We start from the raw sequence: 24,750 nt of genomic DNA on the forward strand, positions 1-24,750 counted from the left end.
TGTTTTTAAATCAGATGGCCATAGTTCAAATATTAACTTCCATGTTATAAAATGAGTGTGTTCCATTATCAAAGAGCTAAAAATCACTGGAGGTTTCCAGTATTTTTTGTCCCGCACAGCACTAGGCAGCTTTAAGAGTGTATTGGAAATGGCCCCAGAGGCTGGGGTTTCCTGGTTATCAGGAAGTTAGTAACTCAAGGTTGGGGTGAGGAGAAGTGCAGTCCACAAGTGTCTGTAGCAGACACTCTTTTCCCACCACTGTCGTTCCTCTCCTAATCCCTCAGTGATAGCTAGCACCCAATTTTTTAAACTGCTACTGGGGTGCGGAGGGTTTGCCATAGTGTTCTGGCCTTTCTCCTATTGGAAGCCACGAACAGGAAGACTTGGTCAGCTAATACATGAAAGGTGGAATTCTATAATAATGTGTTAAGTGTCAACAATCACTTTTCTGCATGACAAGAATTACCTGTGTGAGTGTGCGGCCCTTCATGACCTACTAGCCCTTGCTCCCTTTTCAGTCTTACCTCTCACTCTGAACCGCTCACCTCCACTGCTCTGTTTTATGATCCAGGGTGTCACTCCCTTGCATGTCATGCTCTTTGCTCTCCTCCACACCTCCTGTGTGTCTTGGCTGTTGCTGCACCCACTTCACTTTTCAGAGGTTGTGTCAAGTGTTATCTTCTCAATGAATGCTTTCCTGAAACCAGCCTCCTTGTGAGCAAGCATCTAAGTCTCTCTTTGTTGCCTCAACTGTATTATAAGAATATTTGCCATGATTTCTGTAATTCATACTGTATTCCTTTATTTATGTTTGTCTACTCCTACTGTGCTGAAAAATCCTTGGGAGCTGGAGGACATCTTATTAATTCTTACATACCCTCCATACTGCCTGACACATGATAGGTACTCAACAAATGTATGTAGTGAATGGAATAAGAAATATGGAGAAACTACAGTAAGTATCTTAATTGGTGACAATTAATTCTGACTAGCACTAGGAAGAACTAGGGGTTGGGAAATGTTACTCAAAGATTCTAAATTAGAGACCGGTTAACGTGTATTTCTGCAATAGAGATAGCCCTCACTATCTGAACTCTTGCTATCAAAATATTCACTATAACATTATGCAGAAATTTTCACCCAAAATTTACGATCCAAATAGGAATTCTACTGTAACATATTTATATTACTGCAACAATGGGAATGTTTAATTTGTAGATGAGTCTGTGTAGGAGGATGCAGAGTAGTCCTCTATCATCGCTCAGCAGTTCACTCCAAGATCGTGTCAATGTTTTCTAAGGAAATGGACAAGCTTATGAAGGAAGTTGGTGAGCACAAAAAGTCTAGAAAATCCCATGCATTAAAAAGAATATTGGAGGGATAAAATATATTGAGTGAGGTGAACACATAAAAGATATAAGCTTGGTCATGCATATACCTCCATCTATAATGCAGAGGCTTTGTTATACTTGTGAGAACATTCAAAACAATATTATATTACTAGTTTTGGAAAGCTTTACTGAGTTACTCAAGGATAATATGGTCTGTTTGAAAAGCTTGAAAAGTATCTCATGCAGTGGATAGATAATCATAAACTTTGAAACCATGAGGCACTACATACCTTTGAAGATGTGAAGAAGAATATGAAAGAGTTTGATCATTTGGTAAAGCAGCCAAGCTTCAGCTTCAAGTCCAGAATGGAATAGAAGGATTTAACGACTATGCAAGACAGCAGCATTTGAAGATTGTAGAGGAAGCAGCTTCTTGGTAATGAACTTACAGCAGTTTTTATCACTGAATTAGCGAAACTACTTTTTTAAAAATATTTTGTTTATATTTGACAGAGAGAGAGACAGCGAGAGCCGGAACACAAGCAGGGGGAGTGGGAGAGGGAGACGCAGGCTTCCCCGCGGAGCAGGGAGCCCGATGCGGGGCTTGATCCCAGGACCCTGGGGTCATGACCTGAGCTGAAGGCAGACGCTTAACGACTGAGCCACCCAGGCACCCTGAATTAGCAAAAACTTTTGACAGAGGTAGCTAATAACATTTTCATTAATACCAATTCTCTTGGTAAAATTTGGCTTTTTAAAAATGAATGCCATCTTATCAGAGAAAAAAAAAAAAAGAGCCAGGGCGTTGCACATCCAAAGATAGGCTGACACAATTTTTAAGTGAAAATTTAAAGTTGATGTTAAACTAAAACCTATGTATTTGTATAACTCTGAGCATTCAGGGCCCTTAGTTGAAGAGTAAATTGTATTTTATATGGTTCCTCAATCATAACACTTTGGTTGACAAAGCAGGCATTCAGTCATTATACAAGGAGTCATAATTTGTGACAGTTCATTTCTTTGGGATGTGGAGTCTTACAAAAACATAAAGAGTTAGGGTTGAGATTTGAGTTCATTTTTGCTTAATAAAATAAAGAGCTGATGAAGAAATTGTTGAGTAGGTGCTACTGTGAAGAAAGATAGTTTGGATGATAAACTAAGAAAAGTTTTTTTTGTTTGTTTGTTTTTCATCTCAGCATGGATATTAGAATTGTTCTTTAACCCCTAATTCTTTTTTGCCAGTGGTGACATAATCCCTCTGCGTGGGGGTGGGGGGTGGGAGGCACTGTGTGCCTTCACAGGCTGTGGCTTCTTTGAGTCTTTGATGATACTCTGACGGTTAGAGGCACTTTCTGGTTAGATCCCAAACATGGAAGTTCCTTCAGGTTTCAGTTTTAATTAAGAATGTCTGTCCCTGCAAAATGAAAGTCAAAAGCTCTTTGGGAAAAGTCAGTTCTTCAAGCTTGTTGAAAGGACTTGTTTAAGAGAAGTGGATGGATTTTGATCATGTTGGGTCTTTTCAAATAATGCCCAAAAAAAGAAAATACTTGCCTAAGCAAAGAGTGACATGCACATATTTTTCTGGTGTATGTGTCTGTATCTGTGAAAAATGTACTACTCCAGGCTGCTATATTCCCTAAGAAAAGGTATTGCCTACATGTCAGGGCTGACTAGTGATTATCAGTAGGACACTCTTACCTTTTAAATTTCTTTTCTTGGAAGTAGGCTGTGTTTTTCTTATATTGATTATCTCTTATACAGATGCCTTCATTGTTAGAAGAAAAATCAATTATTTGCATGACTATAATAATATAGCAGTTCAACTAAAATCAATTTAACAGATTTATTGGCTCTTTATTCTAGATAATAAACTTCACTATGTAGTAGAGGGATGAAGAAAAAAGATGTAAGATACAATTATTGCTTTGAGAATTAGTAGGACCCAGATAAGTGAATAAATCATATTGGATTTCTTTTGTTTTTATAGTTATTCTAAGATATTATCTACAAATAAATACATTTTAAATAAATATTACTATGTCCTCTCTCTGTTTATCTATTTGTTACAACATAAGGGTGCTCCACTATCCCTATGGCCAGAAACTTCAAATTCCATGTTTCTTAAGTAAATGACTTTTTTTAAGTAGTGAAATAATTTAATATAATACTAACCTACCTTTAGCAGATAAGCCATAACACTAGTGAAATATGATAAATATCACAACAGAAATATTTATATCATGAAAAAGATACAAATATGAAGGGGACACACATTCTACCTAATTTTAAATTGTGGGATGTTGATATTTGAGCTGGACTCTTCAGGACAAATACATTTTCTGGACAGGTAAGGGACAGACATTGCTGGAAGTGGGAACATAATGATCAGTGTGTTCATTCCGAGCAAACGGGCATGGAAGTGTTTAGTTTATTTGATGAGGAACCAGGAACAGATGTGGCCAGGGCTTCAGAAGCAGGAAGGGTGGGGTAACTTGAGATGAGGATTAACAAGGTGACACAGGCTGAACCCTGAAGGGCCTTAAGCAGTGCCTGAAAAGGCTTCAGGAAAGCTGAAGCAGCTGAAAGCAGCAATAAGTATATGTTATATTCCTAAAATGCATTGTGTCTGTGGCTGGCTTTCCTCACTTCTCCCAAGTTACTTCTGAATGTGTAAGTGCTTATGTTCTGAAAGTACAGAAAGATTCATTAAGTGTACCTACGATTTTTTTTACTTGAAACATTTATTTAGGGGGAAAAAAACAATCTGCTGCTTTGTTTCTTTCTGTTTTCAATTAAACCGAGTTTTGGCAGTCATTTCTGCTAGGCTTTCCACATGGGACTGAACCTTTAGTGACTCATCAGAATTGTTGTAAATTCTAAAAACACTAGGCAATTTAGATATATCATACTTTTTAAAAGCCTCATTTATTTAGTGCTACCCTTGAGCACAATAGTGTATACCTGAAAACCTTGAGTTTTGCACTGAGAATTCAATTTAATATGTTTGACTAGTCCCAAGGTAAGTGTGCTGTGCTAGGCCTTCAGTAGAGGGTGAAAACAAATTCACTGAACAGTAGTAATCCAACCTGAATGTAGACAAGCCAGAAAATTTAGGATAGACCATATGGAAGAGGATCCCAAGTGTAAAATCTACGTGGAATGACTGTTCACTTGGAATGACTATTTCTAAACAAGGCGTTTGCATCTGTAAGTGCTTTGCCTTGGTAAAATTAATTTGTGCTATGGATTAGGGGTGAGAGACAAGTTTTAAGGCCAATGCAACCATTTCCAGCCAGTGATTTGTAAACTGTGTACCAGAGGACACGAGTGCTGAGGGAAGGAAGTAGGAGTGCTTATTTTCCAAATGTCAATATGCTGCTTATCAAACACTAAGGATTTTTTTTTAATTTTTTTTAGAGAGAGAGAGCGAGAGAGAAGAGGGAGCAAGAGGGAGAGAGAAGAAGAGAGAAGGGGCAGAGGGAGAGAGAGAAGAAGAGAGAAGGGGCAGAGGGAGAGAGAGAGAATCTTTTTTTTTTTTTAAAGATTTTTTTTATTTATTTGAGAGAGAGAATGAGAGAGAGAGAGCATGAGGGGGGGAGGGTCAGAGGGAGAAGCAGGCTCCCCGCTGAGCAGGGAGCCCGATGTGGGACTCGATCCCAGGACTCCAGGATCATGACCTGAGCCGAAGGCAGTTGCCCAACCAACTGAGCCACCCAGGTGCCCCGAGGGAGAGAGAATCTTAAGCTGGTGCCACTCCCAGCACAGAGCCCATCGCCGTTGCCGCAGAGCGCTGTAAGATCATGACCCTGATATCATGGCCTGAGCTGAAATAAAAAAGTTGGATGCTTAACCAAATGAGCCACTCAGGCACCCCCAAGCACTTAATGATTTTAAACTGCCCAAAGACGAAAGGCACAGCCTAGGGAATATAGTCAGCGACGTTGTGAGAGCACTGTACGGGGACAGCTGGTGGGGAGCATAGGGTAAAGTACAGAACTGTCCAATCACTCCGTTGTATACCTGAAACCAGTGTAACACCGGGTGTCAACTATATTTCAATAAAAAAAAAAAAAACTCACCCATAGGAAAAAAATGAACTATCTAAGGAAACTTTTAAAACTTTTCTTCAATTAAGATGTCAGCCATTGGTCCTTCTTAAGATTTTAAAATATTACCTTCATTAATTATTTTTAGTTGCTTTAAAAATCTGAAAAAAAAAACTTGGTCAAGACAGAAGACAGTAAGGTTTGAACATGGGTGATGGTAGTAGGGATAAAAAGGAGACATGACTGAAAGAGATATTACTAAGCAGTAAAAACGTAGACACAAAATTGGGCAACTGTTTAATAAATAATTAGGAATGATGATTCTGGAAGTCAGGAAAAAGGATGAGGTACATAGAAATCTGTTAATTATCCACCAGGAAAATCAAAGTTAGAATTTTGGAGAATAGCCACATAAAGGAAAATGGAGAGAGATGATGGCTCAATGAAGAGCAGAGAGGGTGGGGGAGCCTGGCTGCTTCAGCATCCTGGAAGTCAAGGAAGGAGTGTCCAGAACAAGTGGACAGAGAGAGTGGAGTCTGATGGAGGCTACTGGAATTAGTAGTTATGTATGGGCCAGTTGATGGGTGATGAGAATATTAGGATAAAAACCCGCAAGCAAAAGTGGTGGTAAGAAGGGGAAGGCGATGGATGCGGAGGAACGGTTTGTGGAGTTGGTCAGCAAAGGGAAGACATAAGAGAAAGGACTAGTTTGAAGCCGTAGCTGAGACAAGGAAAGGTTGTATAGTATAGGAGAAGGCCAGAAAGAGGAGGAGAGGGAAGATAGAGGCCACAGAGAAGCTTAGGATTGCGTTACAGTTCAAGAGACATTGAGACCAAAGCACAAAAACACAGGTGGAGAAGGTATCTTTGTAGTTTATATAAAAATAAAATGATTTTATTCTCAGAGAATTGTAACAATATCTGGTTATAGCAGAATAATCAATTATTCTGAAGAAAAAAATCCTAAACTGCTTTAAGGTGATCTTTGTTTAGTGTGATGATTTATCTAAGAATTACTGTAAGGTCCAGAACCCTTTATTTCTCTGGCTGTGGTAAATACTTCCTGTAAGTTGAACATAGGGGATATTTCTGAAGTGGGTACTTAGGATAATCATAAATATAGCCAAGTCTCTGTGATAAATGCTTTTAGACCAATTACTGACATGCTGAATTGAATACTAATACCTCCCATGAAATGGCTTTGATATAAGTAAAATGACAGGTGCTGTGCAGTAAAAGGACACATAAAGCTTTGCATTAGCTTGTCTCCAGGGTTACCATCTATGCTGATCTGAAGTTTTAATATGTGGAATTTCTCAACCCTCTGCAAAGACTATATTTTCAGGCTAGGTATCAATAGTGTGTAAAAACAACTTGGGAGGAATTTACGCCATTTGGTCTGCATCCATGATGACTTTAGCCACTCAGTTGTTCTAGAGAAACACATCTGTATCCTGTTAGAAAGTCTGTGTGATGATTACTGATGTGGCTAGAATATTAGGATTGATTGACCCTATTTAGCATATCCAAGCAAAGATGTTAGTTTATGTATTTTACTACTAAATTATATTCTGGACAAAATTGAGTAGCAAAACATTTGAAAAATGGAATGACTTCTACCAAGTTTCCATAATTAATATTCCATAATTAATATCCAAGTTTCAAAAAATATAAAAAAATTTTAAAAAGTAACAACATTTAGAAAGTTGGAACCCATAAATATAAAAAATAAAAGAAATGATATTTTTATAATTTAGAAGAAAAAGGGACAGTGCTTTTACTTCAGCAATCTGTGGAATTTTACATTTCTTGATTTCAGATATTTCTTCTTTTTTTTTCAGCAAACATTTATTGAGGACTTCTTTGTCCCAGGTATTAGGCTAGGTCTTAGGTTTGCCAGGTTATATTGAGATTTTCTGTCTGTCTTGCAATCTAGAGGGAAATACAGACCTGCATTAACAAAGTAAACCACTATTTTTAAACATCATCATGCATTTGGAGCAAGGTGTTATGAGAGAGCATAGGGGGCTACACCTACCAAGTATTAGGAAAGATTGGACAAAACACTGTCTATGTTGAGTCGTAATGATTTGGAAGTTAGCCCAGCAGAGGGGGAAAGGGATATGTGTATAACATGCAATGGGACTAGCATGTGAATGGAATGGCTAAGCTAAAGAGACACAGGTGGATTCAGGAAAATCCAAGTCCATTTAGCTGAAATAGAGTGGCTTGTGGAGGGTGGGGTTGAGAAAGGGTGGGGGGGGCATCAGTGAGAGAGGTAGGTTGGAAGGGAAGCAGGTGTTAAATCTTGTCAAGTCTTAAAAACTATCTCAAGGAATTGGGGCTTTAATGTGGGGGCAAATAGAGCAATTAATGGATACTGGGACAAATTTATTATCATCACAATCTCCTTCTCCTTCATTATTGTTATCATCATTAGCATTATCATTTTTTAAAGATTTTATTTATTTATTTGACACAGAGAGAGAGAGCACAAGCAGGGGGAGGAGCAGGCAGAGGGAGAGGGAGAAGCAGGCTCCCTGCTGAGCAAGGACCCTGGGATCATGACCTGAGCGGAAGGCAGACGCCTAACTGACTGAGCCACCCAGGGGCCCCAGCATTATCATTTTTTGAACTCTTCCTATGTGCTAGGCAATATTAAATCCTTTCATGCATTTTTTTTTTTACTTTTCACTATGAACTTCCTTATAAGTACTATTAACATTTCTATTTTATTTTATTTTTAAAGATTTTATTTATTTGACAGAGAGAGACACAGCGAGAGAAGGAACACAAGCAGGGGGAGTGGGAGAGGGAGAAGCAGGCTTTCCGCTGAGCAGGGAGCCCGATGTGGGGCTCAATCTCAAGACCCTGGGATCATGACCCGAGCCGAAGGCAGATGCTTAACGACTGAGCCACCTGGGCGCCCCTACATTTCTTTCTTTTTCTTTTTTTTTTTTTTTCAAATAAAGGAACAAGCAAGGGAATGTACTTAATTTTCTTGAGGCAAGAATTTAGCAAGAAGCAGAGCTGGAAATCATGCCCAGGTTTTTCTGACGTCACCATCCCTGCCTCTCTGTTCTGCTGCTCTTCCCTAGAAAATGACTGCATCCACAAGGAGCCTTCAGCCTGTAGTGTGCTGCAGAAGAATGTTTTAGATGAGAACTAAATAAAGTGGGGCTACTTATAAGGTCATTGTTATTATGCAGGCATGAGATTGTGGACGCTGGTGGTACGGATGGAGAAAAGTGGCCATATTCTAAAGATATCACAGGGGTAGAATAACCAGGCCTAGTGCCTAATTGGATGTGTGGAACAATATTTCTGGCCTGGAATATTGAATACACTTCAGGAAGTATATTTATAAAATCTGCCTGGCTTATTGGTACTCTAAAAAGCAGGGATGCCTGAACAATTAAGCTTATACATTGCTGGTAGGAATGTAAAGTGGTACACCTTCTAAGAAAGGCAATCTACCAGTTTCTTTAAAATTAAAAATATGCATAGATTTGACCCAGAAATTTTACTTCCAGGTATTTATCCACGAACATGCATTTACATTGTATCTTATATATAAGGATATACACTGCAGCCTTGCATGTAATTGCAAATATCAGAAGCAAACTAAATCTCCTTTAGTATGAGATGAGCTAATAAATTAGGGTAAATCCATTCAATGAAATGATTTACAACTCTTAGAGGTAATGAGGCATCCCTATTTGTGGACCCATAGGGAAATATTGTATATAGGCTTATGATTGATTACACATGTATGTGAAAATACAAAGTGCCAAAGAAAGTGTGTATAATAGGATACCATTTTGTGAAGGCTAAGTAGATGGATAGACGGGGAGATGAGTAGATAGCTAGGAATAGTTTGGTATAGATAGAAACCCAGAGAATACCTCTATGAGGATAAAGATACTGGTAGTAATAATTGTAGTGAAGGGGATCTGACTGGATGGCTGGGACAGAGGACAGAAAAGGGAGAACTGTGTATCTTCATTGTATATCCTTTTGATTTTGCTCCATATGCATAAACTTATTATTTTAAAATTAACAAGATAATATAAATTATAAAAATTCAAGGCAGAACCCTCTTTTTTACAATCTTATCTCTAGAGAAACATCTATAAGATAAAGGGAAAAGGCAAATTCTTAGCTTGATTTTCTTGTTCATTTTAAGGATTTGTCCCTATATGTAACTAGAATTTTCACAAGAAAAAGAGTATCTTTCCCCAATGATTGACTTATATTCTTCCAAATCTCTGGAGGTTCTGAAATTCATAATACAAATATGAGACTATAAGAAAAAAAGTTCATGTTCGAACCATTATTTTTCAGTCCTTCAAGTCGTATTGCTGCTAAAGTACCTCATTTTTGTACACCAGTTCATTGACAGCTGGAGAGTACTGGTACTTATCTAGATGCTTTGAAGATTGAACGTAAAAAACAATTTTTGACCTTTTAAACTTACAGTTTATTGAAGCAAGTAAAAATAACATACATGAAAAATTATGTATACATTTTTATGCTTAATATATTTTAATTACTAAATTGGATGTAAGTTCAGAAAGAGAGGAGATCAGAGAAGCCTGAGACTATGAGGCAAGAGTTCCTAGGATCTATGGGGCTTGTATTGATCCTTGAAGAATTTGGATACTTGGAATTAGAAAAGAAAGAAAACGTCAGGCCACAGATTAAGAATCAGAACTTTGTAGTCTAGTCAGGGCACAGGAATGAGCATTTGAGCAAGCAAGCTCAACCAGAGTGGGGAAGCTAGGTTGGGAAATATTGGTATAAGTCCATAGGGAAACCAGAAAGCAAGGAAGAGGCCCTTGATCTGATAATAATAAGGAAACCACCCTGAAAAGCTCAGAATGTTTTAGTATTTTTTTGATTATTCATTTTTCTAACATTTATTTTGAATATTTAGCATAAAAAGTTTTTTCTCTACTTAATGCATTTTATTCTTCACTTTATGCCCATTATCGCTTATAATGCCCTTAGTGGAATTAAACAAAATCCAATGAACCTTGGTCTTACCCAGTTTGAAATTTTTCTGTAATATTTAGTATCACCTTTCGACTCTAAGCTCTCTTTTTTCTAGGCAAAGCAAGGGCACTTCACTATGGACACTCAATAGTGCATATGGTCAGAACCTTTAATCATTTTCATTCTTCTTCCAAATAATTTTTTATAGATTTACTGTCTTAAATATGGAGTATATCAAAACATACATTTATCATATGGCAGGTTATTTAAACTGATCTTCATGGAATTTTAACATCTTAAAGATACAAAATCATGTATTCATGGGACTAAGTTATGAAAATTCTTTTTTTTACTTAAGTAAAATTACAGAAGTTCTTTCATGTTATATAACTAAATGGCAAGGTGTTTACAATAAAATGAACATATTTGAATGTGGTATTCCTTTCAGCTCAATTTGGAGCCCCAGATCTTATTCATGAATAAAATGATTAAAAGAATTATTTTGGTAAAATATAATCTCAATTATCCATTGTTGTGTTCAAGGGTTATTCACTTTTTCTCTTCCCTTCTCTTCTCTTCTCTTCTCTTCTGTTCTCTTCTCTTCTTTTCTTTTCGTAGGCTCCAGGCCCAGCATGGAGCTCAGCGCAGGGCTTGCTTGAACTCACAGTCCTGAGATCAAGATCTGAGTTGAGATCAAGGGTCAGACATTTAAGTGACTCAGCCACCCAGGTGCCCCAGGTTATTCACATTTTTAATGAATATGTCAAATGAGGGATCTTGTATTAAACTCACATACTATTTTCCTTAACGTTGTGCTAATGGAGTGACCTCAAGAGAACAGTTATGCCTAAGCTTATAACTTACAATCATGGCTGGGCATTCAGGCAAAGTCAAATCAATCCATATATCTTAAGAAGTTTTCCCTAATGTGAAAATTAGTGACAGTGAGGCAGTAATGTTAGAATTTCACCTGAAAGCTATAAATTCGTACTTAGGTGTGGAGAATGCTGTTGGGATCTGCATAAAGATTGTGAATCATGGGGGCCCCTGGGTGGCTCACTTGGTTAGGCATTTGACTCTTGGTTTTGGCTCAGATCATGATCTCAGTGTCTTGGGATTGAACCTCAAGTCAGGCTCTGCACTCAGCTCAATCTGCTTTAGGTTCTCTCTCCCTCTCCCTCTGCCCCTTCTGCTCATGTTCTCTCTCTCTCATAAATGAATAAATCCTTATAAAAATATTATGAATCATCAAAATGTACAGAAAATTTAATCTCCTGAAAATCCTAAAGATATTTTCTTTGGAAAGGTTTCATTGGTAAGCAATTAATCATTTAGTGCCATTTAAAGGGAATAACAAGTCCACCTCTAAGGCCTTTGAAAACATCACATCATAGTCTTTTTTGTGTTACAAAATTTAGTAAACTTTATTGAATGGTGGGTATGTATGCTTGAAGAAATAAATTAGATAGTTTTAGGATGCAAATAAAAATAAAAGATGATATAATACCAAAATAAATGCCAGAGTGATTATTGTAAATCATTATGAATGGCCACTATGAATTTTTTTATGTTCATATATTTTATTCTTATAAATACCTAGGTATAAAATCAGAAAAAAAACAGTTTTCTAATATTTATTTTATTTTATAAGTCCACATTTAATACAAACTTTTAAAAATCCAAGTTGGCAGTTATTACAGGTAAAGGGCATTGAGAAAAGACTGTACTTTTTAACAACATTGCCAGCATCTTAGGAAATTTTCCTGAACTTTAAGGAATAATAAAAAAAAAATTCCTCCCAAAGAAAAATTAAACGATGCTGAGTTCAACAGGCAAGGAAAACTTAATTCAAGACTTTTGGAATAAGGGACAGTGACTGATCTCAATTCTGCTGAAACAGAGGACAGGAGGGTTTTAAGTGCTAGAGTGAGCTAGTTGAAAAGTACTGGAGGATGTTAGGAGGAGGTTGCTCAATGTGGTCAGGCCATCTGTGTTTACTGATTGATACTTAACAGAAGTTAGGCACCTATCCTCCCACAGAGACTGGGAAGTAGAGCACAATCTTTGATGGTTACATTTCCAATGGATGGAAGTCCTTAAGAAAGACATTACTGGGTTGTACAATTGGCAAGAAACTGATAGATTCTTATCTCAAAGGGGCAGAGAAAGAATTTACAATTGCAAGTTTTCTGTAGTAAACACTATTAAGAAAAGAGAGGTCAGGGGTCTAGAGTCAGGAAGAAGCTTGTCTAAAGTCGAGTCAGGTTGAAGGCAACAGTAAGAGGCTGTCTTGGTCAACCCTTCAGTTATATTAAGTTGCACCATCTACATTGATAATACTTGGCCATTTTGACCTACAAAAACAATAGTTTCATATGATTTGATCAAAGATCCTGAAATCAAATTTCTTCACAGTTATTCCTTCTTCAGAAGCAGGCAAATCTGGAATTGTTGTTTTTAATTACACTCTTTCTCACTCTAAAAAAAGACTTAGGGAGGGTTTTCTATGTATTTACACACTTGTATGTATATATGTGCATATGTTTGTATATGTATGTGTGTTTATCAAAAACAGGTTAAAAATTAAACTTGCCAGGAAAGGGAAGAAAGGCTAGGATAAAAATGCAGACCTTGAAGCCTGGAATCGTTCTTAAAGAAATGTGACAAATTTGTTGCAGAGTTTCTCAGAAGTTAAAGCAGAGAAAGAAGAATAATGTCCCCATAGGATTAAAGCAACTCAGAATTTTAGAATAATAGTTTTCTTAGTGTTGAAACTTGGCACATTTTTGCTTCAAGTGCTCATAAGGGCAACATTTTTGTGTTGGTAAATATCCTGCTAAACCTTAAAGCTGACTTCACAGGCCTGGGTTTCACTTGTTTATTTATTATTATCTTTATTGACATCCCCCAATGCAAACTCTTGGCAAAACCCCAAAGTATAATTCAGTAAAAGTAATTTGGTTACATATTAAAATAATGACATCCGGATACACAGTTCTCTAAAAATAGAATTAAGAATGAAGATTATCTGAATGAATTATATCAGACAATAGTACATACATTTTTTTTTCCTTTTTGGTAATCGAACCCTTGATAAGAATCAGGTAATACAGATTTTGAGAGTTTGAAGTTACCAATTTTGGGAGCAGAATTTGGAGTTCCTCTGTCCTTAACAGATGGAAGTCTATATGCTTTAATAATTAACCAAGGGCAGGGTGGACTTGAAAACCTCTTTGGGAATGTAAGGAGACCATTTAGGTTATAGATCTTATAGCTGCTTACTCAACTGGCAGACAGGGTCTATTAAAATTAGAATCCATTAGAATTATGGTTCTTTCTCTACTCCCCTGTAGCTGCTCATGTGCCCTTGTATATACTCAGCAATTTTCAGAGTGCGTTTTATTTTGTTTTATTTTTTTACATGATGACATCTATGTTAGACAGTAAATTCTTTATGTGCAAAGACCATATTTTATTAATCTTGTGTCCTTCATACTTAGAGTCTGGTAAATAATAGGGCACACAAAATATTTTGTTGATTCTATGAATGATTTAAGAAAACTGAAGGAGTTTGGTGTTTAACATTATATACCAAATATGTAAAATTACCAACAAACCACAGACTGATTGCACCTCACCTCTGCCCCACGTTTGTCACTTTGCAGTAGGTACAGAATCATAAAATATTGTGAGTAAAGGTCACCAAGTCACAAACATAATGGCAGACAATGCTAGTTTTCTCCCAATACTCACTTTTATCCCCAGTTTCTAATAGACATCTTGGTTTGTAGCTGCCTAGAATAATGGCTTCATTTTCTAGTCTCCAATAGAATAAGAGTGGCCAAGAGACTAAGCTCTGTCCTGTGAAGTGCAAGGAGAAATGTCATGTGTAAATTTCAGAAAACATCCTTCTTTCCTTCTTCTTCTTGCTGACTGGAACACAGAGACTCTCTGGAGCTCAGCAGCCACTTGGAACATGTAGGGGAACCACATGGTGAGAACGGTAGAATGACAAGAAGGAAGCCTCCATCTCGTGTGTTTATAGAATTGCTGTATCTTCTTTGGACTTCTTAAGACTCAAGATTTGTTTATAGGAGAGAGAAATAAACTGTCTTTTCTTAGCCACTCTGAGTTTGCAGTTTTTTTTTTTTTTTAATTTGCAGCCAAACCTAATGTTAGTAGTTTGGTCCATATCTTCTTTAGAAATCCTTCCAAATCCCTAAGACTGGCTTTGCTCAGTCTTTTTGCTTCTATATACTCTGTGTAAACCTTTATTAGAAAACTTACTCCATTTTATTATAATCATCTTTTTTACATAAAACATCCTTTGAAGGCAGAAACATGTCTTATTCATGTGTCATTTATCCTTATTCCTGACCTGTACCTGGGACAGTATATATGCACATAGTATATCTTCAATAAATGTTTGTTTAATTGAACTGTACCGGGTTAATGACCTGAACTAAAGTCCCTCATACAGTACCACAGAGTTAATTGTGCCCTACAGAAATTTTGGTTCAAGATCATAGGACACACTGCAGAATAGATGCTCATAAAAAGTGTGTGGAAAGGTTAGGTAAATACATACTGGCTTGCCTCCCACATGTTCCTCAATATAAATTCTCATTTGCTTAGAAGTTGTAGTGAATTATTATTATTTTTTTGTTACAGCTTTGGACATGATAATAATTTGTGCCAAGGAGCTTTTTTTTTTTTTTCATGCGTGCTATGGCCAATTAGGATCTTTGTTTTGATCCTTTTAGTACAAATATATAAAACTAATTTAGAGAGCATAACTGATTGACCATATGGAGAAAAAAAATTGGTGCATCTAAAAACACATTCTGTTCTTTCCCTGTATTCTCTCCTTCAGGGAATGAACATTGTATTAATCTTTAAACTTATTTTAAAGGTAAAGCATTCAGCTTATCATAGGGTTGATTTAATTTTATCTTTGGTTTACAATATGTCTTATATTTTAAGAAAAATGTATTTTGTGTGTGTCTTAGACCATGACAAAACTATTGACCTGGATGAAATATGTTTCTGAAAAGTCATATAGACTGGGTTCTATATATATCATTTTATTTCTTTTCTTTATAGGTTATTTCAAACTGTAAGTGCATCATTCCAGCAGCAAAGCTAAAATTCCCAGTGGTCTTGTCTACTTGACCTACTCATTCCCTGTTCTGAAATCTAGAGAATACTTCTCCACAAGACTCCTCCATAAATTGCTGCAATGTCTGTATCTAATTTATCATGGTAAGTGAATTACCTTCTAACCTAATCCATATGCATGCACATCCTCAAGCAATATTTTGTGGGAAAATGGTACTGTCAGAACTGGAACAGAGAAAGAACTTTAAAAGTCTGGTTTCCAGAGATTGGTGTCCTGCGTTAAGGTAAGGAAAGCTACCCAGCATTTAGACTTTTACACTTTCAGCACCGTGATATCTGGGGGCTCTGGAAAGCGTTCAAGCCTTTTATGACTCCCAGTGACATTCCATGCCTTTCTTTCCAAACATCCTGGTGGAGAGATAAGTAGGAATCAAACACTCATTGAGTGATCCTAGCTACTGTTACAATCCCAGCTGCAGGAAGAACAGGCTGCAAGGGAAGCTGTAAAGATTGGCTAGGTATTTTCTCATCAGTACTTTTCTTCAGACTTTCTATTTCAACAGATCTACCCAAACTAGAGGGAATAGAACTCTAATATGGAAGAGAAAATTCCCTTATAGATTCATATCTTTAAATAGCTGGCATTCTGAATAATCTTTGACTTCCAGTTCATGTTTAAATGCTGTTTGTAATTTAAAATAAGAAGTATGAAGATTTTTTTTTGGCATATAATCAACAACTTTTCTATGGCAACAAAGAGCAATACTAGCAGGGATGAATTGGAAGCCATGTTTTTGGACTTTGGATTTTGTTTTTATAAATATAAAGAGCTGAATAAGTGATATGATACAAATTCACAGTATTCGATATGTGAATATAAGAAAGACCTGGTAATATTGCCCATTTTCATAGGAGCCCATCTCATCCTTGTCTTTAATTTGTGCTGGAAATATAGATAGCATGAAAGACTGGCTTCTGCCACTTAGCTCCATCTGTTTATTTTCAGTTAAGTAAGCAATTTCTTTAGGGCAAAGGGTAGAATTATTTGTTTAGATTTAGAGTAGTGTTTCCAAAGGACCCAGTTTTTATGGGCTCACTAGAATATGTCCTTGGATTCCTCCTGGGTGCTAAGGATCTCAGTTTGCAAAAAAAGAAATGAATTAAAGAAGATAAAATATATTCTGTAAAAATAAATGAAAGAACTATTTACGTTATGAATTATTACTGTAAAACATTTTATATTATTAAAATAAAATCACCATTAAAGTAAGAAGAAAATTCTATAGAATGTGTGAATTCCTTCAAACCCCTGGAAGATGTTTTTTTTTTAAGATTTTATTTATTTGTTTGTTTGAGAGGGAGAGAGAGAGCACAAGTGGGCGTGGGGTGGGGGAAGAGCAGAGGCAGAGGGAGAAGCAGACTCCCCGCCGAGCAGGGAGCCCAGCCTGGGGCTTGATCCCAGGACCCTGGGATGATGGCCTGAGCCAAAGACAGATGCTTAACCAACTGAGCCACCCAGGCGCCCCCAAGCCCCTGGAAGATATTAAGGGTGCATTTATTTAAAGAAAGTATACCCCTGGCAAATGCATGTGTTGGAGATGAATCTTCAAAAAGCCGGCTGCCTGCCAAAGAAGAAAGAAAAAGATGAGGGGGAAGCGACAGGAAAGAGAATGAGGAGGAGGAGGAGAATATAATAAGAAGAGACAAATAAGAAGCAGGAGAGGGTGGAGGAAATTAAAACACAGGTATGATTTGTCATATCTCAAGATAGGGTGTGGTGTGGCCTGGTTCCCAGATTCAGGACAGGGCAAACATTTGAAGCTGTCCTTGGTATGTACCTTGGCTAACGGCTGACTTGATGTGATGTAATGGTTTAGTCAAAGGCCATCCCTTCAATGTGACGTTAGGGCCATTCAAAACACAGTGAGCTCCACAAAGAGAAGTGATTGTATGTTGTGGTTCCAGCGCAGTTGTCTAGCACAGCTCTTAGAATTTAGTAGCTATTCTATACATTTATGCTGTGCAAATGAGTGAAAAAATGCAAAATAGGGGGCGCCTGGGTGGCTCAGTTGGTTAAGCGACTGCCTTCAGCTCAGGTCATGATCCTGGAGTCCCGGGATCGAGTCCCGCATCGGGCTCCCTGCTCAGCAGGGAGTCTGCTTCTCCCTCTGACCCTCTTCCCTCTCGTGCTCTCTATCTCTCATTCTCTCCCAAATAAATAAATAAAAAAAAAAAAATCTAAAAAAAAAAAAAATGCAAAATAGGTAATTCAATGGCAAATAGTTTCATTCTAAAAAATTTTTTTTGATTGTAGGATATCAAAGAATTTATATATCTGAAATTTGTTTGAATTCTTTCCATCTCAAAGGTACAAATTTTACAGAAATCTTGGATATTTTCCTTCAGTTGTACCCTTAATTCTGGCTACAACTAATGTTCCACATTAGATTTCCATACAGAGAGCTCTTAGTTTCTTTTACCAGTATTACACCATTATTCAGCAGTGTGGAGTTTGGCATTAATTACATTAATTTAGTGAAATTTTTATAGTCCAGGTTCTGGCTCTCTGTTTTGAAATTCAGAAACTAAGACATGAAAATACTGACTGACATTGGAAGAGAAACTGGTTTGACAGATTATTAACTTAAAATAAGATATGTAACGTTTAACTGCATGGGATGCTTGATTTGGCCTGACCAGTGCATTCTGTTAACTGTTGTGGAAAACTTCGTGGGACTCTTAAGTCAGAGGACTGGCTGATGATCAAATAATCATTGCAGGGAGAGTTCTATGCTTCCAGTGTTCAAGGAATCCAGCTAGGGACAGGGTACACCTGGTGGGATATATCTGTCAGTAAGGATATATCTTCCAGACACTCCCATATGCTTCTTAGGGCAGCTTTTTCATGTCTGGGAATTAGAGTAACACTGTCAGTCTTTATCTCTGTGATTCTTTGGAGTTCCACTTCTGCCAGACTCCCCTCTGTTTGGCTATGTCACTAAGTTAGCAGAGTTTATCGTCAAAATCCACTTGAATCTCTGAACCGTTTGGTCTGCTTACCATGACATTGTACATATCTAACCATATCCATGAGTTGATTTTAAAACTTGACTCTGAGACTTAATGGAAAGGGGGCCTAATTGTGATCCCTGCATGCAATTGAAGAATTTAGAAATTCATGTTAACAACCATCCAAGCAATCCTCCCAGCTTTTAAATACCGAGTATAGGAAAATTATCTTTTTTGCTTATTAAAAGAAACTTCCTTGCTCTAGTAGTTATGGGTATGACATTTGAAAAAAATATAAAAGAATTTGGCCCTTTCGTACAGAATCTCAAAAAGAAATACAATCTAGGAAATGTCCAAATTTCTGGGAAACTGTGCAGTGCCACTCAGGTAAGGAGAGTGGTAGGAATTGATCACATGGTAACATACAACAGATGTTTCATGAATCTTTCTGTTCAGTAAATAATTACCAGAGGGAGGCAATGATTGAATTGACTTTGGTTGAGATAGAGACAAAGGGATGTACAGAATCAATTGCAGACATCTATGAACAGGTGACAGATTCCAGGCTATGATCTGAGGGAAAGAATTATTGCCGGTAGCAGAGGTAATTAACAGGAGACATGAGGAAGCAGAGAGAGTTGAAAAAGAGTCCTCTTTCTATAGCACAAAGAGGGAAATGGTGTGATACCAAGGAGTATTTGAAAGGACTTTTAGTGCTTCTTCCCTGATGATCATCTTCAACCTGTCTGTTTTTTAACATTTTTATAAGATTATATGTAATATATATATAAAATGTATGTTTATATAATGTATATGTATATAATGTTTCAAATCATTTGTTTCAAAACATTCAATTTTTATGACATGAAAGCTAAGTAAATATTATCAAGAGTGAACATTTACATGGCATTTACCTTGTACCAGACACGTTTTTAGACACTTTGTGGATATTAACCCACATACTCCTCACACAACCTTATTAGCCATATAGTGTTGCTATTTGCATTTCCACAAGTGAGAATTTAGGCACAGAAGCTTTAGTAGAATGTTTCCCAATATGACACAGCCACCAAGTAGCAGAGTTAGTAAATGAATGCAGGCAGCCGGTTGGTACCCCTAACGGCTTAACTACCTATACGAAACAAACACTATCTGGTAAAGCGATACCTTTGCTATGTGCGTGTGGCTTCAGAGCAAGTGCCCTAGTTCCCATTTCCAACCAGAATGTTTCCCTTAATTTCCTAAAATATAGATACCTGGGGCCTCTCCTGGAAGGAAGTGAGTATCTGGACCTGGGAACACTATCAGGCATTAGAATAGTATTGAGGGTAGAGTGGGGGTAGTGGATGAGTGCCCTAATTTCCTAGAGGAGGTAAAGAGGTTGTTGCCATCAGAAACTTAGGTGAACCTTCAACATTATATAAGGTGAGCTACCTAAACAACAAAATATAAATCTTAGTTCTACTTGTCATGTGACAGGCTAGGAATTGTCAGGTTTTCATCATGATACAGAAGAAGCACAACAGAAAGATATCCGTACTTTGCTATAATTCAACTAAAATGACTCTTCCATTGCCCATCTCATAGAGACCCTCCACTACTAAGTCAAGTACTTTCTACTCCCCTGGCCCTATTGCACCCTCAGTTCCTGTTGTATTAGTGTTACTGTACATATGTTAACCAGTATTCAGAGAGTGATCCTGGTGGTGGCATAACTGATTTTGCCAAATGCCATCTTTTTGACCCCAAATTGTTTTTTGTTGTGATGCCTGTGCACATTTCAGCTTTTGTTCACAGCATCTTAAAGACTGTGGCACCTGATAGAGCTGAAGGTAATTGAACTAGAGCCAGGTATATGGGAGAAAGAAGACACTGGATGAATGAAAGTAAGAGGCAAGGAGCCAGTCAAAATCCATTGAGCATCTGTAATGTGCTGTGCCCTAGGCTCACTACAGGGATGCTGTCTTAATGGGAAGTAATGATGACTCTTATAGGAGCTCATCTCTTAGCCAAGAAGACTAAGTAATCAAATAAGTGACTTAATGTGGTAAGTGCTCTAAAAGGTACATCCAGGGTGGGGCACCAGGTGGTTCAGTCTGTTAAGCTGCCAACTCTTGGTTTCAACTCAGGTGGTGATCTCAGGGTGATGGGATTGAGCCCTGTGTCAGGCTCCGCGCTCAGCGGGGAGTCCACTTCAGGATTCTCTCTTTCCTTCTGCCCTTTCCCCCATGCTCTTGCCCTTTCTCTGGGATAAATAAATCTTTAAAAAAAATAAATAAAAATAAGTAAAAGGTATGTCCAGGGTGTTTGGGGAAATAAAATGTTAAATGTTTCTCCTGCGAGGGAAGAAATGGCTTACTTTTTAGGAGTGCAAGTACGTCTCTTGCATTTACTGCTAAAAATAAAGGAGTATGCTAATTATGGAGAGTCAAACACTATAGAAAAATATAAAGCAGCAATAAAAAATGATCAAAATCCTACCATATGTAGAAAGCCACAGTTATAAATGCTGAGATATATTCTTTTCTACTTATAAAGTTTTGCAACACTGAACTCAAACCATGCATTGTATTTTGCATTTCTTCTGTTTTCACTTTGTAATTTCCATGGTCATCTCTGATGGATATAGAGCAACATCGTCATGTGTAAAGGCTGGGTCACATTGTACGCCAGTAGCGTTATTTATTTCACTCATTTAGATTGGACCTTTTCTAATTCACTTTTTACTATTGTAAGTACTTCTGTTGTGAGGAAAATTATTAACTACTGCTGGGTCGCAAGGTTCTGTGTCATTCAGAGCACCTGGTGAGGCCCGTTGTTAGCTCTCTGGATTGCAGACATCAAGGCTAGGGAGAAAATACGTGTTTCTGAGAAAGTGTCTTATCAACTCATCTCCTTTTTTACTTTAGAAGAGGACCTGTATCACACACTAACTGTTTTACCAGATTAGTTCCTTATAAATACTGAAGATGTGCTAACTGTCAAGGAAATATTTACTTGCAGCTGATTAATAGAGTTTTATTGAAAGTCAACAAACCCACGGATGCCCATAGATTGGAAATACGGTAAAATCTGAATTGTGTAAGTTATTGATGTATTGACTAATACATCTAGAAGTGGTAAATGGTCTTTATTGAATATGCTTATAGTCTAAAATATTATTATGAATGCTGGCAAGTTCAGTAATGCTCTCTAATAAGAGGTGAAAACTAATTTGACTTATCTTCTTTATCCAAAACTAATAGTGTGTTAGAACCCTTAGAAATGAGAAAGATGCAAAGTTAGAAGTGTAGATACTTTGTCAGATTATTCACATTATAATATTTTTATTTAAGTTCTTTAATGGATACAAGAAAAAGTGAATCCCTCTATATCATTCTTTGGCACCAGTATTTAGGAGGAAAAAAAGATTCTGGAGAGACAGAAACAGTCTATTTGTATTAAAGAAGGGGAAAAGTCAGAATCTTTTCTAAAAGGTTGCCTTAACCACCGTTCTGCAAACTACTTTTCCTATTTACACTGTTAAATGGCAGGCTCTCAGGGGCAATATTTGCAGTGGCACAGGAAGTAGAGACTTGAATTACCTCTTTTTAAAGTGCTCAGAACTCACAGTGGGGAGAAATGCGGGTCAGTAGAGAGATTGCAAAGGGAAATTTTTTACCCTGAGTTGTATAGTAAAGGGTAAAAGTCAGAATTGTCAACAGTCACTTATTGGAAGAGAGAGAGAAGTTTAGACATAAAGAAAAAGCTAATATTTCTAATTAAAAAAAAAAAGATGAGGCTTTCTGAGTGATAGGAAAAGCTTCAGTAGCAAAATACTGTATTTCCCAGGATGGTAAGCACATGTTGAATGAATGACTATTATATTAAGATGCTGAGAAGAGAGAGTGGGTTTGAGAGCCTAAAATTTAAGAATCCTCATGTGAGTGGGGATGTTCAGCTTGTAAAGGAGTAGATCCAGAACACAGAAGAGTAAGTTGAGTTTAGGAGAGAATAAAGAGCAGATGACCTAGGGGAGGAAGAGGAGAGAACAGCCAAAATGAAAACTCAAGAGGAATAAAAATACGTCTCCAAAATCACATAACACTTTAAGTGTGCTGATTTGTATGAAAGTCAGTTTACCGAATTCTGAAAAATTTCAGTATGTCTTTCTAGTCATAATATGTCTTTTCATGGGGTGGGAGGGATGGGGTGGCTGGGTGATGGACATTGGGGAGGGCGTGTGCTATGGTGAGCCCTGTGAATTGTGCAAGACTGTTGAATCACAGACCTGTACCTCTGAAACAAATAATACATTATATGTTTAAAAAAAAAGAAGATAACAGGAGGGGAAGAATGAAGGGGGGTAAATCGGAGGGGCAGATGAACCATGAGAGACGATAGACTCTGAAAAACAAACTGAGGGTTCTAGAGGGGAGGGGTGTGGGGGGATGGGTTAGCCTGGTGATGGGTATTAAAGAGGGCACGTTCTGCGTGGAGCACTGGGTGTTATGCACAAACAATGAATCATGGAACACTACATCAAAAACTGATGATGTAATGTATGGTGATTAACATAACAATAAAAATTCAAAGAAGAAAAAAAAAGAAATGGCTTTTTAAAAGTTAAACATTTATAGGAAACCTCCTGATATTTTTCTCCATATATCAACCTCAAATTCTTTCTCCTTGAATAATCAAATAATTAGTAAAACAGATTATTTTATTTTTGTTCTTAAACATTAATGCCAACTAGATATGAATCACATTTTGAAGCAAATTGGTAAATTTTGGTCACCTTAGAGGAGTTTGTTTTCTTGTGGAGATAATGAATTTGGGTTTGCAGGTTCACTTCCCACAGAGACCAATTAGTTCTACTCTCTTCCCTGGCCAAAGCCTACACCTGTGACCTTGACCAGCCCTCCTTCTCAAACTTGCCATTGGTCACAAGTCATTAGGAACAGGTGATTGATTATTAATAATTTACAGTTAGTATTAGAAAAATATATATATATACACTAAAGTCAAGTGCTCTTCAGGGATTGATAATGGGCCATATTATCTTCCTTTTGAATGTCATCCAGGTCTATAAACCTGCTTTGAAATGTCTTTTCATCATTCTCAGAGGAATCATAATTTACTTTCTTGTGGAAGAACTATAATGAATAATTACAGCTATATTTCTTTAGACTGTAGAAGATTTAACATAAAACTGGGCAGTCCATTTCAACCCTTAAAGGCTAGAGTTACTAAACACTAGCCCTTTTTGGACTTGAATAATTGATATAAAGGCCAGTGAATGGTCTCTGAGATAATTTTAATTATAAAAGTTACATATGTAACTTTTAGGTATGTTATTTTCAGCATGGTCAAAACTACATTTTGTAATCTTAAACATCATTTGCCATTGGTGCATAAAATTTTCAGTGATCATTTCATCCTGGTATATAACCCCCCATTATCTTTTTTGTTTGTTTGCTTATTTGGATTTTATTTTTTGTTTTTAAGATTGTGAAGAGAGTTTACCTTGATTTTAAAACTATTGCAGTGTAATTGAGGGAAAGAAAACACTTTTCAGCTTGAATGGATGGTCACTAAAAGGGTTAGATGTATTCATTTATACTTGCTTTTATGTTCTTTTTTAAAGAATAGGTTTGTTGTTATAGGTTTTATAGGACTTTAAAGGTAATTCCTGTGCGGTTGGAGAAATGGATTAGTATAGTTTAATCTAGACTAGCAGTACATTATTTTTATGTAAATTAGAAAATATTTTCTTACAAATTTATTCATTCATGTCTTCATTCAACAAACACTTTTCAGTGCCTACAATGTGTAGTTTTCAAGGCTGTGGATAGAATAGAATGATGAATGCAACAGAGGTCCCCACTTTCAATTAGGCTTACATTCTAGTGCTGAAGACAGATATAAATTGGTAAGCAAATATCAGATAGTGATAAATATTTTGAAGAATAACCCAGCAGAATAAAAAGATAGAGTGATGGTGGGGAACTGGCCAAGGAAAGCCTCTTGAGCAAGGTGACATTTAAGCAGAGAGGGAATAAGCAATATAAGTCTTAGCAGAAAACCATTTCAGGTAGAGAAACAGGAAGGACAAAGGCTCTGAGACTGAAATGTACCTATTGTGTTTGAGGAAACATCAGGGAAACTGGTTTGGTAGAAACAGCCAGTAGAAGGGAGAGTCCCAGGAACTGAGCTTGTAGAGGTAGCAGGGGAACATGTAGATCATGAGAAACACTGAATTATATTCTAAA

The 24,750-nt window shown here is 37.1% G+C and overlaps 1 protein-coding gene across 3 annotated transcripts in view; it reads left to right on the forward strand.

Annotated features, from left to right (window-relative positions):
* The window catches only part of OXR1 (oxidation resistance 1), a 455,727-nt gene that overhangs the window by 71,897 nt on the left and 359,080 nt on the right, over positions 1-24,750 (forward strand). For all 3 annotated transcript variants that reach the window (XM_027575402.2, XM_027575393.2, XM_027575417.1), the window contains exon 2: positions 15,476-15,634. In XM_027575402.2, coding sequence (XP_027431203.1) covers positions 15,612-15,634 — 23 coding nt within the window. In that variant the 5' untranslated portion in view covers positions 15,476-15,611. The remainder of the gene's footprint in view (positions 1-15,475; positions 15,635-24,750) is intronic.

Source organism: Zalophus californianus, chromosome 4 (assembly GCF_009762305.2).
Source record: "Zalophus californianus isolate mZalCal1 chromosome 4, mZalCal1.pri.v2, whole genome shotgun sequence".
Taxonomy (NCBI): domain Eukaryota; kingdom Metazoa; phylum Chordata; class Mammalia; order Carnivora; family Otariidae; genus Zalophus; species Zalophus californianus.